The sequence below is a fragment of the Acanthaster planci genome, linkage group LG03 (assembly GCF_054643075.1).
Source record: "Acanthaster planci isolate LZ-2023a linkage group LG03, COTS_SCS, whole genome shotgun sequence".
In the NCBI taxonomy this organism is placed as follows: Eukaryota; Metazoa; Echinodermata; class Asteroidea; order Valvatida; family Acanthasteridae; genus Acanthaster; species Acanthaster planci.
In genome coordinates, this window is record NC_141779.1 from 12786895 (window position 1) to 12802560 (window position 15666).

Here is a 15666-nt window from a genome sequence, read left to right on the forward strand (position 1 = left end):
AGAAACACGTACTCCTCAATCAAGGGAGGTTTGATGATTTCGGTCTCGCAGTAATATAGCATTATCGTAGGATTTGCTCTTTGTGGACTGTGCATCAATACCTCCCCTATACAAAAGGGGAAATCCGAGTGAAGCATGAAACGGTTTGCAGAAAAGAGAAAAACACATCGGCAAAATGTGCATCTTGCAGATTTGTCTAAATTAGCAGTTATAAGCTTTATTGATTTTCCTCATTAAAATCGGCTCATTGGATTGTCGATTTTAAAATGCATTCGTGTCGTCATTTCAGATTGAGTGACAGCAAAATAACCTTTCTCCATGATTCATATCACTGTTGCAATCTACCACCACTTTCATCTTCGTTATCAGGTTATCACCACCACTTTCCCTCGCCCTAGCACTCTACCACTAACCATCATTCGAAGTGCAGCCACTTCGGCCATCCACACCTGCACACCGTCATAATTGAACCACCAAACCATACCCTCCTCCACTTCTGCAGCACCTCCTTCTGTGACATGACTTCGGCCGCCAGTTACTTTTGTTGCTACCAACCATGTCACGCTATCCGTCACAGCCTCAAAGCCGCCATCGCCTCAGTGTTTTCCCGTATTAACCCATTTGCGACACCGACCCAAGTAACCGTTAATAATGAAACAATCCAATGGCTATTTTGAATGCCATTTGTTCCACGCAATCATGATCTGGTAATATATAATATGTAATATTTTTACAATTTTAAAAATTACTGCTGGCAAGGCGTTGGCTAATGTGGCCTCCAGATGTTTCCGTCAATACAAATATTTTTGGCATTCATTTCATAAATTAAAGTAACTTCTGAAGCCTCCGTTTTCAAGCCTCTTCTGCGTTTAGCTATACTTCTATAAATGCAAGTAAACAAAGTTTCATTACGCTAAATATTCATCTTCTGAGCTGAATGAAAACTAATGTTGACCCCAGCAGCTTATTTATGGAGTAATAAAAAAATTCTGACCATAGAAAAATTGCAACTCGAGGAAACAGATCGCAGCACGGGGAGATGCGTTTTGTGTAGCGATCAGTGTACGCAGTGTTGCGATTTCAGTGATAGAGACAGATTTGTGTGAAGTTTGCCTGAAGCGCGTGCATGAGTATCGAAGGCGATTGCACGTGATTGCACTTATGTAGGCTTAGCGTTTGGAAAAATTTGTCACTAGGAAGGGATTTGCAAAACCTACGAAAAGCAACACAAAAGCTGCCGTTGTCTCCCGGTACCCTCAGTGGATTGCTTGATTACCGTGTGTACGGTGATGCTTGTCGTACGCCAATAAACGACCGCCAACTAGTTCAAATAATTCAGAATATTAGAACACCTAAATCATTTTACTTTTTACCAAACGGTTTGCATTCATCGGGAAGTGTTTACCTCCTTCACGCATCCATTAAACTCAAAACCAACAAAACCAGCCAATCAACCAAAGTCAGCCAACATACATCATCGTTACCCACCAGTAAATCAATTCAGTTAAGTCATTGTTTTAGTGACTTTACTAATTTAGTCAACGTGTGAATGAGACAACTACAATTCGAAAACGTTGACTTGAATTAAAACAGAAAATTAAGGAACTGCATATATGGCATAATGCACGTGTTCGAATCTTTACAAGGATCCATTTAAAAACATTTTTGCAATCGTTTCAATGATGTCTGTCTCTGGAATGCTAACTAGGTTTGGAGACGGCGTGGTCAGTCAGTTTCATGTTAAAACGGGTCTTGTTCAGCCGTTGTGGGCGCGATGCTGTTTTTATTTTTCAAGCGGGAGATTTGAAGACGCCTTGATGACGGCACACGAGCAGCATGTTTTCAGAGCAATAAAACGCCATGTGTAGTTCATGACGGACTCAGGCCGGGCCCAGGCAACCACCCAGGAGAACACGGGTCTACAGCTTGACGTCATGCGCGGCGTTTCCATGAACCCGTAGCATTTACCTCCTTCGTCCAAACACGTCGTCTGCCAGAACCATTGCCGAGTCCCCAAGATGACTTCCTCGTTTTCCAAAGCAGTCGCTCGTGTGATTTGTACCCAGTCGCTCTGTGCTTCGCAAGCCCGCACAGTCTCCTCAGAGCTAACCATCGATCTCTGTGCAGAAAAAAATATAAATTATTCACTGGATTTACTCAGTGAGGGTTGGGAATAACGCCCACCAATACCAGTGTTATTGGCAGATAAATACTTTGAACAGTTAGCTTCCCACCGGGTCAAGCAAACTTGCAAGAGAGAGGTTTCAACTGACAGAAAAATACAGCCCATAAAGAGGTTTCCTTTTTATTAGTTATTGTGGGAGTTCATCATCAGTCGTGCACATTAACTCATCAGCGTACATTGAATGCCCAACGCCGTTGCGACGGCGAGACATGCTTGTGAACACTCAATTCGTATAAAGAACAGAGAAGAAAGATCTGTAGGGCCTATGTGTGATTTCGATGAGAACATACCTATCTAATAAGTCCTTGCATTTACTGCTCATGTGGGAAATTATAATACGTGATTTTCTCAACTTCTTCAGTGCCATGTGAAATGTTTCAGTTGCATGTGCTTTTCAAATTGGTATTATTATTACATTCGTTTTACTAATGGCATTGGAGTAAGAGGCCTTTGGGTTATATTTTTAAAGTAAACTTTTCTTTCTTTCTGGCATGTACCATTAGTTTGTCCTATTATCCTGCTGTTTGTATTCATGTTTTTCTGTATTGTGATGAGTATTTTTGTAATTCCGAAAAAATAATAATAATATTAACAATGAATCACTACATTGATTTGTCAGACCACCGCAGTGGGGCTTAAAGCGTGTTCATGACTGTCGACTGTAAGGAGCAGTGTAAGCCCCATTATACAGTCTGTTCAGTGTTATCTGATAAAACAAACGCCTACTGGTCAAAGAACACGGGCGACAGTGACGCTTGAACATCTTGCAATCTCTGCACATTTTTAACATAGTTGCTTTTCGTTGTAAAAAACATTACCTTGTCAACATTAACCCGTAAAGTGGTGTTGCGTCGGTCAGTTTACCTTATAAAAAGGGTAGGAGAGTGACCGTCTGTTCCTAGGGGTCAGCGGTATCTCAACGGCCGGTGAGTGGGTGGGTTTGCTTTCTCCAAATGCGATCCGTTGTGCATCCGCACCTTCCATGGACGGCATACGGAGAAAGTCCTCCCGGGTCGGGAAATCGTTGGTGACAGGGCTCAGTTGTGGTGGTATCCGCAAGGTGTCAATAAATTGCTGAACTGAGTCGTTTGGCTGTGGATGTGTGTAGACACATAGGAAATGGTTGAAGATGTTAACAAATATTTGAAGTCGTCACTACAAGAACTATTGAGTGTATGCTAACTTATGGTATATGCAATAACTTACCAGTCATACGTGTTTCAGTATTTACACAGGGCGGTATTGATGTGGCAACCAAAATTTTTCGCAGTAAGCTAGTTTTAGCATGTACGGTTGCCCAATTAATACGATATCACAGCAAAAGCTTGCATGCAAGCTGTAAAATCATGTTAAAAACTGTATCTTTCAAAGGAACAACCAAACGCATGTCAAACTGTGTCAGTCTTTTAAGAAGAGTAGAAACGTGTACACAATTTCGCTTTCAAGTAAACTTTTTGCAATATATAAACCCTCTATAAAGGCCCGTTCGGTTCACGGAATTGTTGTCGATCGTGACATAGATTTCTAGTGAATTTATAAATGAAGTACAATGTCATGCGAGTGTCATCAAGAAGCTGATCTTAAGGTCCAACATTTTGATAAGTTACCCTCTGCATTCAAATGTCGAGAAACTTTCAGAAATTCTTACCAGTCTAGAGTGTTCTTCATTTTCATCGTAATACTTTGAAGGCGTATATCTTGCCCCAGCAAATGCTGTTGGAATGAAAAGACGGCAGTTCTGGCTGTAAACATCAGAATCATTAGGTAAGAAAACACCTTTCAAGAATTCCTCTCACGAAACTGATATCTTGTGCACCGGCAGGAATCTGCATTTGTATAAATGTCATAAAACGCAAACGCGGCTCTCGACGCCAACAAGAGCCAGTTGATAATGCATTGGCAATAATTAAAGTACTCGTGGCCATTTCACTCGGGAAACAATAATATCCCTTTCCTTCCTTTTTCTTGACCGAGCTTGGATAACAAATGTGGCAGCGAATGCTAAATTGGTTTCCAACTCAAACACTTAAAGCTGACGGACCATCGTTGCGGACTTCACCCGCCCCAAACTGCTCACGTAGGCCGGATGGAGTGCGGATGCATAAGACAAGGACAGCGATGAAGAGTTCTTGGGTAGAATCGGTGAGTAGCCGTTTACCATAACACCTGACAAGAATATTGACTCTGATGAATCGCACTGCTAAGATTTGCATACAGCCGTGTCTATATCTGTGCATTCACCTGCTCCCAAGCCAAGCATCGGACATTTTTACCCAAAGTGGCATCGTTTTCGGCATTTGTTGGTTCTAATTAAGTTAATTGTTGTAACATGCACTTGCAAGTCGGTTCAATTTTTTTCCCCATCCTGGGCATCCTGAAAATCGCCTTTCTACCTCAGAAAACAACATAACGGTGCTGATCCATCAGCTCATCTGCGAAGGAAACGAACTATAAGAAGTATTCTCACTAGTTGAAGGCTCCAACTGTTTTGTATCCTTTAAGCAGGCGGCAGAAAACAATTTTCCCCAACTCACGGACTGGGTCAAGCGGACTCCATATTCAACCCGTCAGATCTCGGCTCGCGCAGTGGCTGATTGTGTTAAACATTAGTGTGCAATTTGACGCATCCGTGCTTAGTATATAACCTCGAGGAATTAGCCAAAATCGATCCAAATACCACAGGATAGAAACAAGGAAACAAACTATGCTTTCTTCATAAATTTAAAGGATAAGCTTTGAAAACTTAGAAATTGAAAATAGTCTGAGATAAAACCACTTCTGTCGGAGAATACATCTAAAGGGGAAAAACAAGCGTTAAGTATATTAATGAAATGATTTTTGGAGAGTGCTCATTGTAATTCACGTTCACCCAGCACTGCCTGTGTATCAGTTTAGTTAATGCATGAGATTGTATGGGGCGGCACATGACGGGTAGCCATAATTCCGTCCTGTCCTGCTACTAAGGCTTCAAATTTTGATCAAAAGAGGCAGCGGTGGAGAACCGTAGCGAAAGTTTGATTCTAGTGCCTGTCGTAGTCTCACAGGAGACGCCGCACAGCGTGTTGCCAGTGCATCATAAACCGTTGAAAATATTTCTTGTTGGGGTTTCCTGAAGATGTACCAACATATATGTTTGCAATGGACGTTAGTAGGCCTAATGACACACATAATAACGCCAAAAGTAGAAGAGTTTTTAAAAGTGATTTTGAGTTTTTTTTTTATGCAACATCGTCTTTAGAAGTCAGTATCGATCCTTGACATATCATAAAGTGATTTTTATCGACACCATTAAACCGTATGACACTATTCGACTATCAACTGGACTTTTGGTTAGGCAATAAATCACTGTGACAGAAATAAAATCACAGTGAACTACATTTTGAAGTTCGTGAATCTGGCTTTATAGACTCTTCTAAACTATTGACCATCAGGATGCCCTTTAATTCAACGCTGGCTTCATAACCGTTTCACATTCTTGTGAAAGCCCCGGCTGCAAAAATAAATTGATTTGTTTTTCTGGAAGAGTGCAATTTTCACTGCTCGAAAAAAGGCTACTGCATATTTGATTACATAATATCATTGACCAGTAAAACAACCTAGCAGGCGTCTCGTTTTCATCACAAAAACTCACTTACGTTCCAGTGTATGACCCTGAAAAATAAGCAAAACTAAGTTAAGGAAAGAAACCTACGTGAATTATGCACATTAAAAGCTTTCCTTAACTTGTAAACATTACTATGACATTATTTTTGAATCACGTTCAATTCGTGAACGTGATAGAGAACACGACATGTTCCCTCCGCTTCTGACCCGTGAGTAAGTTATTACTACATCCGGTCATTCCAGAAAAAAAGAGAAAGGTAAAGACGCAAATGACAGGTCACTCATGAGCTCATAGGATTTGGGATTATAGCCCACGATGTTTTTGGTTGGTGTTTTTGTATCAAGCAAACCCGTCAATAAACGGTGCTTGATCTGCATGAAGAATAGGTCATCGATAGATTAGCAGGGATGGTGAGATAGTATACGTCCCAAATGTAATCGTTAAACCCGCATCCTATATTAAGTCATACCTGGAATTCTGTATTTTAAAGCAACCATGTTAATGCGATGAATTCTTCACCGCCCAAATCCATTACAATTTACGTACATGCCAGCCTTTTTGTCAGGTGTTTGTTGGGCTAAATGTCTGATTACAATGCCAATTTTATGTGACCCAAGATGGAGTATTTGGAACCGTTACTTTAAAAAAGAGACCAAAGATTTTATTTCAGTGTTTGGTAGCTGTAAGTTGATCTTTTGCCAATAGGTGGAAGCCTGCTTATTTGTCTCAGTCTGGACAGCACTTAAAGTTTAGACACTTTTGTACCCCTAGTGCACGTTTAGCTGTATACAATCCACTTAGCATTTAAGCACATTCCTTAACGCATCTTTGTGTAAATATCTAAACATATACACAGGGGAACGCATTCAAAAAGTGGGTCCGTGTTTACGTTTTTTAATTAGTAATCGACGCATTAACATACAAGTTATTTACAAACTAATCTTGTGCAAGGTCCATGATTAGACACAAATTAATTCATTTCATTTGGATAATTACAAACATGGTGCCGGGAATGTAACGGGCCATTCCAGCCCAAAACTTCATTAAGTATTTTTGTCAGATACTTAAGGAGCATTGCACTTCATGTTGAAATTACGTTTCACGCTGACAGCTGAGTCGCTGTTTCCTACATACAAGAGCTTCACTGAACTGATTTCATAGTGTCAAAGATGGCAACTAAATCGTACATCACATCAACGAATTTTTTTTTAAAGCTCGAGGGCTCCCCCCGCAGGTAAACGTCGTGTCAAGTACGAGCAGTTGAACTGAAATCGTGAAGTTCAAGATATAACTTAAATATTGTAAAACATTATGGAAATAATCATGTTTTCCCTCTAGTGTGGGCAACGTGATCCGTTTTGCCCGAACAATGACTGAAATTCTATATACTCAGAGGGGATCCTCATACCTAACTGATTGAATTTATTCGCCTGTATGCCTGTAGGAAGGATCAATAGTCGAACAATGTTATCTTTCAAACAAATTGCCATACAATAATTACCCTCAAGACAAATTTCGTGAAACCAGTGTGCTCATATGAATTGCTGAACTTCGTTTGAAACTTTCAAAACTGTATTCATAATATTAGGAAACTGTTCTTTTCATATCCATCACAATATTTGCAAAGAATACGGAAAAAAATCTGTTCTGTAATAAGGATTTGGCGACATGTATATTGTAACCCTTTAAAATAATCAGTTGTTACTCGATAGCAACAGTTATACGCATGCCTCATCAAAGAAGAGACCTCTTGTAAACGAAACGAAACATCAAAAGAAAACGTTATGCTTCAATCAAAAAAAGGATTTGTGGAATTCTCCATACATCATTCAAGGCTTCTATATAGATCATTTCAGTTGCACGATGTTCAGAGGTTATTTGTACCGTTTTCACAAAGAGACGGGAACGTCAAAAGTGACATTTTGTTTTAAACATCGAACTTGACCATTTAAACATGTTTCAACAAGCAAAACATCATTAATGTCAAAATTAAATTAATTATGTTAGGGGGAGATATCCCGATAAATACATTTCACATTTTCACTTGGAGACGCAGACATTCTTGCTCCGAAACTTGTACAAAACGATTTCACGAAGGGACTCATCTTTCGCGCACGTATAAATGCATGCACCTTCCCTATGGAAAACACCTTGCACCGAAAGGCAAAAGTGTAGGGTTTTTGTTTTCACGAAGGGACGCGCATCTTTCCGGTTATTATTTTCGGCTATTTTACTACTGTGTTCATTCTAGTTACTTGGTTCATGTGAAAGAATCAAAGAAACATTTAGTTCCTTACAAAATAAAAAGTTGTGCGAAGTAGCAGTTTTTGCAGTTTTAAAATAGCAGACGCTTCCTTCGCGATTATTTCGAAAATCTGTTTTTCTTCAAATCGGTTTGTTCATATGTATCGGAATCGAATTTAAAAAGAATTTGCTTTAAAGGAACCAAGACCTGTCAGGTTTCCGAAACAACTACTTGAAAAGCTGGAGGGGATTTTGGCACGCATTCTAAAGCTAAAGGTTGCTCAAATGCCTACTAAAACAAATCAGGGCCTGTGCCTTTCCGGCACGGAAGCCTGCAGGAAAAGAGATTATGCAAAGAACATGGTTAGTCATCACTCTGTTGGGCGTTGTATGGCCAGCATTTTGTCACCCATGCCACGGTTCTACCAAATCTGTTCTCAGCCTCATTTAAAAAAAAATAAAACATAATCGAGAATAGGAACATGACTGGTGAGAGTAGGGAGCAAGCTCTCCTTACATTTATGACGACCAGGCATGCCTTACAATCGAGTAAATTACTCTTACTGCTTGTCAAAGAAAAGTAATGCTTATTTGGGAGTTTTTTCCAGTACAAAAGAGTATGGTTTAATTTACAGAAAACATTGTGAATGTATCAGGCTTCACCATCAGGTTTAATTTCTCGTTTCGGTTCCCTTACAGGCATATTTAAGGAGATGGGATGATAACAGCTGTCAATATTTATAAAAGAACGGCTTCAAAAATACCTCTCAATTCGCACTGTTCACCGTGATTCATTTTATTTCCCTGCATGAACACTTCAAACCATAATTACTCATGAGAAGAAGTATGGAAATCCTAATGCGCAGCAGATACCGGGTGTTTGAATCTATAAGGGAGTTTTCCTTTCACGTGCTTCGCCGCCAAAAAGGCGGCGACACTTACCTGCCAGTGTATTTGGCATTATTGCTGAATCGGATAAGTTGAGTTGCGTATTATGGATAAAATGTCACAGCGATAAATCCTTTGTTTGAATTTGAATGTAAAGTACCTGCGCGCTTCCCAGTTGTGTTTTACAATCACGCTTTGTATTTTCGTTACATGGTAGCTGCAATCAATTTGTTTTAGTACAAACCTTCAAATTGCACACTCTGTTACCTTATTTTCAACTCTTGTTTCTCTTTTTTCAAGGGGATTTTACTGCCTTTTTGGTTTTATGTTAATTAGTATTTCCATATTCATAAGCAAAACTGTGGTGTCATCTCAGGAAGAAAGCCTAAATGTTACATTAGTTTGTATACAACAGGTATTGCATTTTTTGAGATTTTGCTGGACTAAATTTTCTCTTCCTTGCTTATTCCATGTTGTTTCTGTTCATAGCAATAAGTGCGCACTGATCCCTTTCTCAGAAAGGCTTCTGTAAGTAAATTCTGGGTTCACAATTTTAACAGAAAAGCCTACGCAGTGACTCGTGTCTTCCTTGGATGACACCACAGCAACAGCGCCCTCAGTTGTTCAGAAAACTATGGATAATTTAAAGTGTTAAAAGTGCAATTTTTTGCGCATTTAACTAAACAGGGGTATAACAGAATTTTTATACATTCAATAAGAATAAAAATTTGCAGAAAAATTGTGTACAAGAAAAATTCATTGTGGATACACTTTGATTTAAACTATAAAATGATTCAGTCGCTGGATCTTACATAGGAACATTTTGTACAACATCCTGCTCCAGTCAATTGTGTTAAAGAAAACTATTTCATCTCCAGAAGTATCAGAAATTCGGAAAACGCGGATATTCGTTGACGGGTATTCGTTTAATGAAGGGACACGCGTTTTTGCTGATTACTTTGGGCTACTTAACCACTGCATTCATTTAATTACTATGTTCATCTAAAAATTTACGTTTTAAAAATAATTGATTTTCTCACTGCGTGAAATTGATGCAAAGTTGTAGTTTTTGCAGTTTCCAAGTAGAAGGAACTGCTCTTGCGATTATCTTGATAACCTGTTTTTCTTCAGAAACGTTTATTGAGATTTTTGTAAGGGAAATTTAAAAAATGGTTTCAAAGGGACTTCAATTTATTAGATTTTCGTCAGAAGAAAATACTCAAAATGTTTGGGGGGATTTTGGCGCGCGTTCAAAAGCTGAGTTTTGAGCAAATACCAAATCAAGGTCTGTGTCTTTTGGCACGGAAGCCTCCAGGAAATTAAAAAAAGATGATGTGAAGAACACAATTAGTCATCACTGCACTGCGCATTGTATAGTCAGCGTTGTGTCACCCACACCACGCTTCTGTCAGTTGCTCTCAATCTGGTTAAAAAAAAAGCAGTAAAACATAATTGAAAATGGGGACAAGATTAATGAGAGTACCTGGAGGATGTGAGCCCAGGCATATCAAAAGGTTATACGCTCATTTGGTGTTCAAATTTTTTTCGGTCTTTTTTAAAAGTTTCACTTTGGAAAGCAGACTGAAATATATCACGCGGTGAAGATTGAGCCTATGACACCATCAGTTTTAGGTAGTGGATATTTTGTTGTTGCCCTAAAAGGTCCAAAACGATATTTTACCTGTAGCCTTGTCCTGATTGGTCCGTATTCATGACATCACCGTTATTGATGTACATGTACCCACACGGGGCAAACTTATTTTCGCCTGTGGTACGAGCAATAGTTTTGCCTCAATCATTTTTATAACAAGTGACATTTGATCAAGCTTCAGTATTCCCCGTGCATAAATCTCAAGTTTCTGTTTCTCATTCAAAGTTCCGATGAAATTTGCTTTGGTCCCATTTTCTAATTTTTTTTCTCGTGTAAAATGAACACTTTTAAAATACGTCCACAAATAAGGAATAATTTTCTTCACATTTGAATTTGGGTATGTGAGTGAAAATATTGATTTTTCTAGAATTATTGCACCACGTTAGGGGACTCTACGGTCAAGTTCCTGGTCTTGGTTCTAAGTTCCAGTTCAGTGCTCCACGACAAGAACCATCGCACGTACTGTACTGTACACACATGTATGTACATGTACAGGGACAGGGCGCTATCACATCATGAATCGTTATCACAGCAAGGTCTTGGATATTTTGTAAAGTCTTGGGCAGCAACAGATATGGTAATAAAGGTAGGATTTGCATTATTAATATCACATGACTTACGATTGATGGAAGCTACGCAAATGATTTTCAACACGCTTCGGATTCACGAACTACATTTAAACATAGGCCAACATCATGGTAAACTTACTGATGCTCATAGCTAAGCACTCGCTAAATATCCTTCTTAAGCCCAGAACAGCAGCCCAAAAGTTGCCGTGAGCGCATATAACCAAAGAAATTGAACCATTTTCACTTTGTCATGTCGTACCACGGTACAGTCACGATGTATGATGTCCAAGGCTCGCTTTAGCACTGCGAATTCGGTCTATTTTCCCCCCAAACCTGGAAGTTTATAAAATTTTAACAAAATTTATAAATGATCAACGAGAAGCTGAATATGGAAATTTGTTATAAATATAAAAAAATAATCTATTGGCGTATCTTAAAGGCATTTTCTGCGGAAATTGTTGGATCTCGAGATTCAATTGTCTATTGAGAGACGTCATGAACTTATATGAATAATTCAATATAAGGCTCAAACGAAACAAATTACTGTTGATTGGCTCCCTCGGAAAGTCGATGGAAAACAATGAAAAACATAAGAAATGAAAACAAAATATCCAATACCTTTCTGCGATAACGATTTGTGTAGTGGTAGCGCCCTCTAAAAGTGTACGTGCGTGGTTCTTGTCGGGGGAATAACGACTGGAAGGTCTTGGGACCAAGACAATCAAGTTTCTGACGTGAGAGTACAGTGAAAGTCGGTACCCGAGTGAGTGACTGCATGTTCTGACAGAGAACTTCACTAGAGGTGTCTTTGTTAATTCCAGACCTGTTTAATAGTTATCGATGGGTATTCCCGGCAGTGGTGACGTCATAAATATGGACCAATCAGATATCGTTTTGGAATCTTGCCGGCGACAGCAAAATATCGAATGCCTCAATTTTTAATATCTCAATTAGTTCCCTCGTAGGCGTGCATGAGGAGACGGGGTTAATAACCAGAGCCAATATTCATGCAGCAGTAAGTCACGAGATACAGCATAAGCCGTTTTGTTGGCCGTGATTTCACCTCACTTCCACTGCATGAATACTCCAAACTTGATCCCACACGAGGAAAAGGCTTGGAAAATCCAAACGCGCAGAAAAGGGATTATACCAACAAGGACCCACGCTAACTTGGAACCCTACCAACTTGGACCTGAATCAAACTCGGACTCATAGCAGCTCGGACCGATGCCAACTTGGACCCACCCTGAATCAACTCGTGCCCCCATCAAGACCTTTATAGCATTATGGGATTGCAACTCTATGGGAATTCGTCGACGGCATCGGATAAAACCCATCAGAGCACACAGCCCCCGCGACATGCGTGTCAGGGCCTGCTTTACGACAGGATTGGATATATTCTGGAGTCAGAATAGACGTTCTGTTTTGTGGCAGCGGAGGCGTTTCTGCACACTTCAACCAATTATATGAGCAGAAAATACCATTTCAAATATGATCAAGCTTAGAACTTTTATGGAACAAGCCTTGTATCACAAATTTAATTAAAATTTCATCAAACACTAAACATTTCCGTTCGTAAATCTAGAGTTTACGTACCCCTGCCAAATTGCAGTAGAGCTAAAGATTTATCAGAATTTGAGAAATTCAGGGAGATTCTTAATTTTAACTTGTGATTTCGTCTAAACAAGATCTATGAAACTGTGTACCCTAGGCCTGTAAAAAAGCAAATGGTAGCCTATTCATATTTTCACATCTTTTATGAACAGTTGATTCAGTTCATCTTTTTTTATCCTAAGTGTTAGTTGGAATGACCATGGTATATAACATTTGCACACCCTAGTCTTCTTGAAAACGGTTAAAACTGAACCAGTTTGACTTCAAACGGAAAGAATTTGAAAATTACATCACGTAGACCATTTAAGCGGATACGTGTCCAGATATATATTCAGTCATTCATGTTTATTCATCATGATGAAAAAATAGCAGATTCTGTTCCCCGTGTGAAAAATTAAAAAACCAGTAAAAATACACTAATTTTACACAATTTATGTTTAATCACAAGCAACTTACAGATACACAAAACCCAGGCCACACCCAGAGCCACGTGTATTAATTAGTTTATCGTTTAAATCTAGAATTAACAGGATGACAAGAATATGGCGAGAACGATTTCCTATAAAGCGCTATGCGTTCGTACATATGGGCCTGATTATTATAATGTAATCTGTAAGATCAATTATATCTGACTATTTGTGCATTTAATAGAGGATATGTTGCCACCCCCTTCTCATGATAACCCCGAAATGTATCCCCTGTCAACCGTAAAAGTGTCCGATTCCCACAGACCATTCTCAGCGATTTGAGGTAATGAGGGCGAAGATGTTATAGCCTCCGTAAAATTCAATCAGGCGTGATGTGGCTATTATCTGTCCACTTTCGTCCATTTACGCTTTTTTCACCTTAAACACGTACTGCAGGTGTGTGTTAGTGGGTGTGATTGGGTGTTTAAACCAGTGGATTACTTTTTTATCGAATAAGCCGGCTTCCATCAATGATGACATTTGGCAGTTTTAGTTGCGAAATGATATCATGGCCCTTGGGTTTAAAAAATATGCCTCGGTGTATTTGCATGCATTAAAATGAGTTTGCCTCCGCAGAACGTGGGTAAATATTCGTACACGCAGGCGGTTCTGTGGAACTGATTAGACGGTTCTTTACTTTTGCCCAGAGCAAAAATTCTGAGTTGCTTAAAAACCTACGGAATGATAAACTGACTTTTACTCATTTAAATACCTAGGCTTATAGCTTAAGGCAATCAGCTATATCTATATCTATATCTCACCCACAGCAATCTTCCCAGCCTTTTATTTTCCCTACTTATTTTCTTAAAATTACACGGTTACACTGTAAAAACAGGTATTAACGTTTTAACGCCTTGTAGATGCCTTTGTGATAACACTTTAAAAACGTATTGTGGTGTTAATAATGAAAAACTAAACACGTTGTGGTGTTCCTTTTTAAACAAGTACGTGTTGATGTGTTGATAAATTTAGACAAAATTTGGGTGTTAATAGCAAGACACATGCAAACACACGTTGTCAGGTAGTAACGCTTTCTGAACACCGAAACACAGTTATTTCCAAGAAGGATTTTGATTTTAAACGGTTACATGTTAACAATTAACGTAAAAACGCGTTTATAATTGGCGTTGGTTTTTACAGTGCTGAAAATTAAGATCTGTGGCGTAGCTATGACGTCATTACGTTGGTGTTCTAGTGTGTTACACCCCATTCATTAATTAATTTGCTAAACTAGTTGGCCTCACCGTAATATTTCATCAATTGCCTACTCTAAGTTTTTTCGATTTCCTTATTTTTTCTTTCCAATGTCGTGGAATATCGAGGTAAGGAAAGTTTTCAGTATTGAGTATTCTGCAGTATTTTGTTACCATTGGGATGGTACATTTTTGTGTTTCGCCTTTTTGTTCGACTACTGTCATCAGACACTAACTGATATATTTTGTGAAAAAAGAGAATATTTCGGGAATGTCTTGTCAAATTAAGGACAAAAACTCAATCCATCATATGCAAACTTGTTAGCGTTTTCCCTGTGCTTAGAGAACCTTACAGTGCGGGCCGCAAACTAAAATTAAACGACACAAGAAAAGCGACAATTCGGTATGTGATCCGAAATCCCATAGCTCACAACAACTGTTCATCGTCACCTAGGTCAGCTCTCTTATTTTGAGGTTATGGCGTAGTCATGGCGTTCACGTGGCTTGAATATTCGTAGTCATGTGTTTGCATCATTCTTCAATCACCCACACGGGTATCTCATAGATTATGCACAACCCACTGTGGGCTTCAAACTATAAGGCAAACTGTTAGGTTCTATCCCGGACTTTCATAAGTAAGCAATCACTTGGAGGGGGAGATTATTGAAAATCTTGAGAGCAGTTACGGAGTGAAGACTGAAACTCACCCACAAATGTCAGGGCCAGCAGGGCCGAAACTTGCAGACGTTCTCTTACTCGAAGCGAAACCATCTCGACACGAAGTAACTCTACTTCACCAGCCGGCTTTACAGTCTAAGTCTGCTTGGCACTAGCAATCAACAGGCTGCTGACAATTGAAGGCTTGATTGCAGCGAGACTGCAGACCACTTCAAATTTAAAATTGGCAATTGAAAAATTTGTGCAGCACTTCGAAGTTTTTCTAAACGCAGCCACCACTGCACCAGAAGAATCAAGAGCGTGCCACACAAACCAAAGTTGACGTGGCTTTTATACATGTATGCGCAACTATCCCGCAATCATGATCACGCGCGAACTGATGATGGCGCTAGGTCTTGTACAGACCGGAACAGGGAATCAAGAAGGGGCAATCACCATCTTCGAAAGATGTGAGTAGGAGGAGGCATTAGGAGGAAGTCACGTGGATACACTCACCGTTGGTTTGGGTGCGTGGGCTAGCGTTGTTTAAGCAGTCAGTTAGCGTTCCAAGGACTGGTTGTGTATACACCGCTT

The 15666-nt window shown here is 39.5% G+C and overlaps 2 protein-coding genes across 3 annotated transcripts in view; one reads left to right on the top strand and one right to left on the bottom strand.

The window, feature by feature from the left end:
* LOC110985727 (uncharacterized) overlaps nt 1-15666 on the top strand; it is a 91983-nt gene that overhangs the window by 13659 nt on the left and 62658 nt on the right. The window lies entirely within an intron of this gene.
* Nucleotides 192-15437, bottom strand: LOC110985730 (uncharacterized). Its single transcript, XM_022246960.2, has 4 exons — nt 15123-15437; nt 3834-3898; nt 3050-3277; nt 192-2119 (listed from the first exon to the last, which is right to left on the bottom strand). The coding sequence occupies exons 1-4, from the start codon at nt 15184-15186 to the stop codon at nt 1784-1786; spliced, it is 693 nt and encodes a 230-aa protein (XP_022102652.1). The 5' UTR covers nt 15187-15437; the 3' UTR covers nt 192-1783.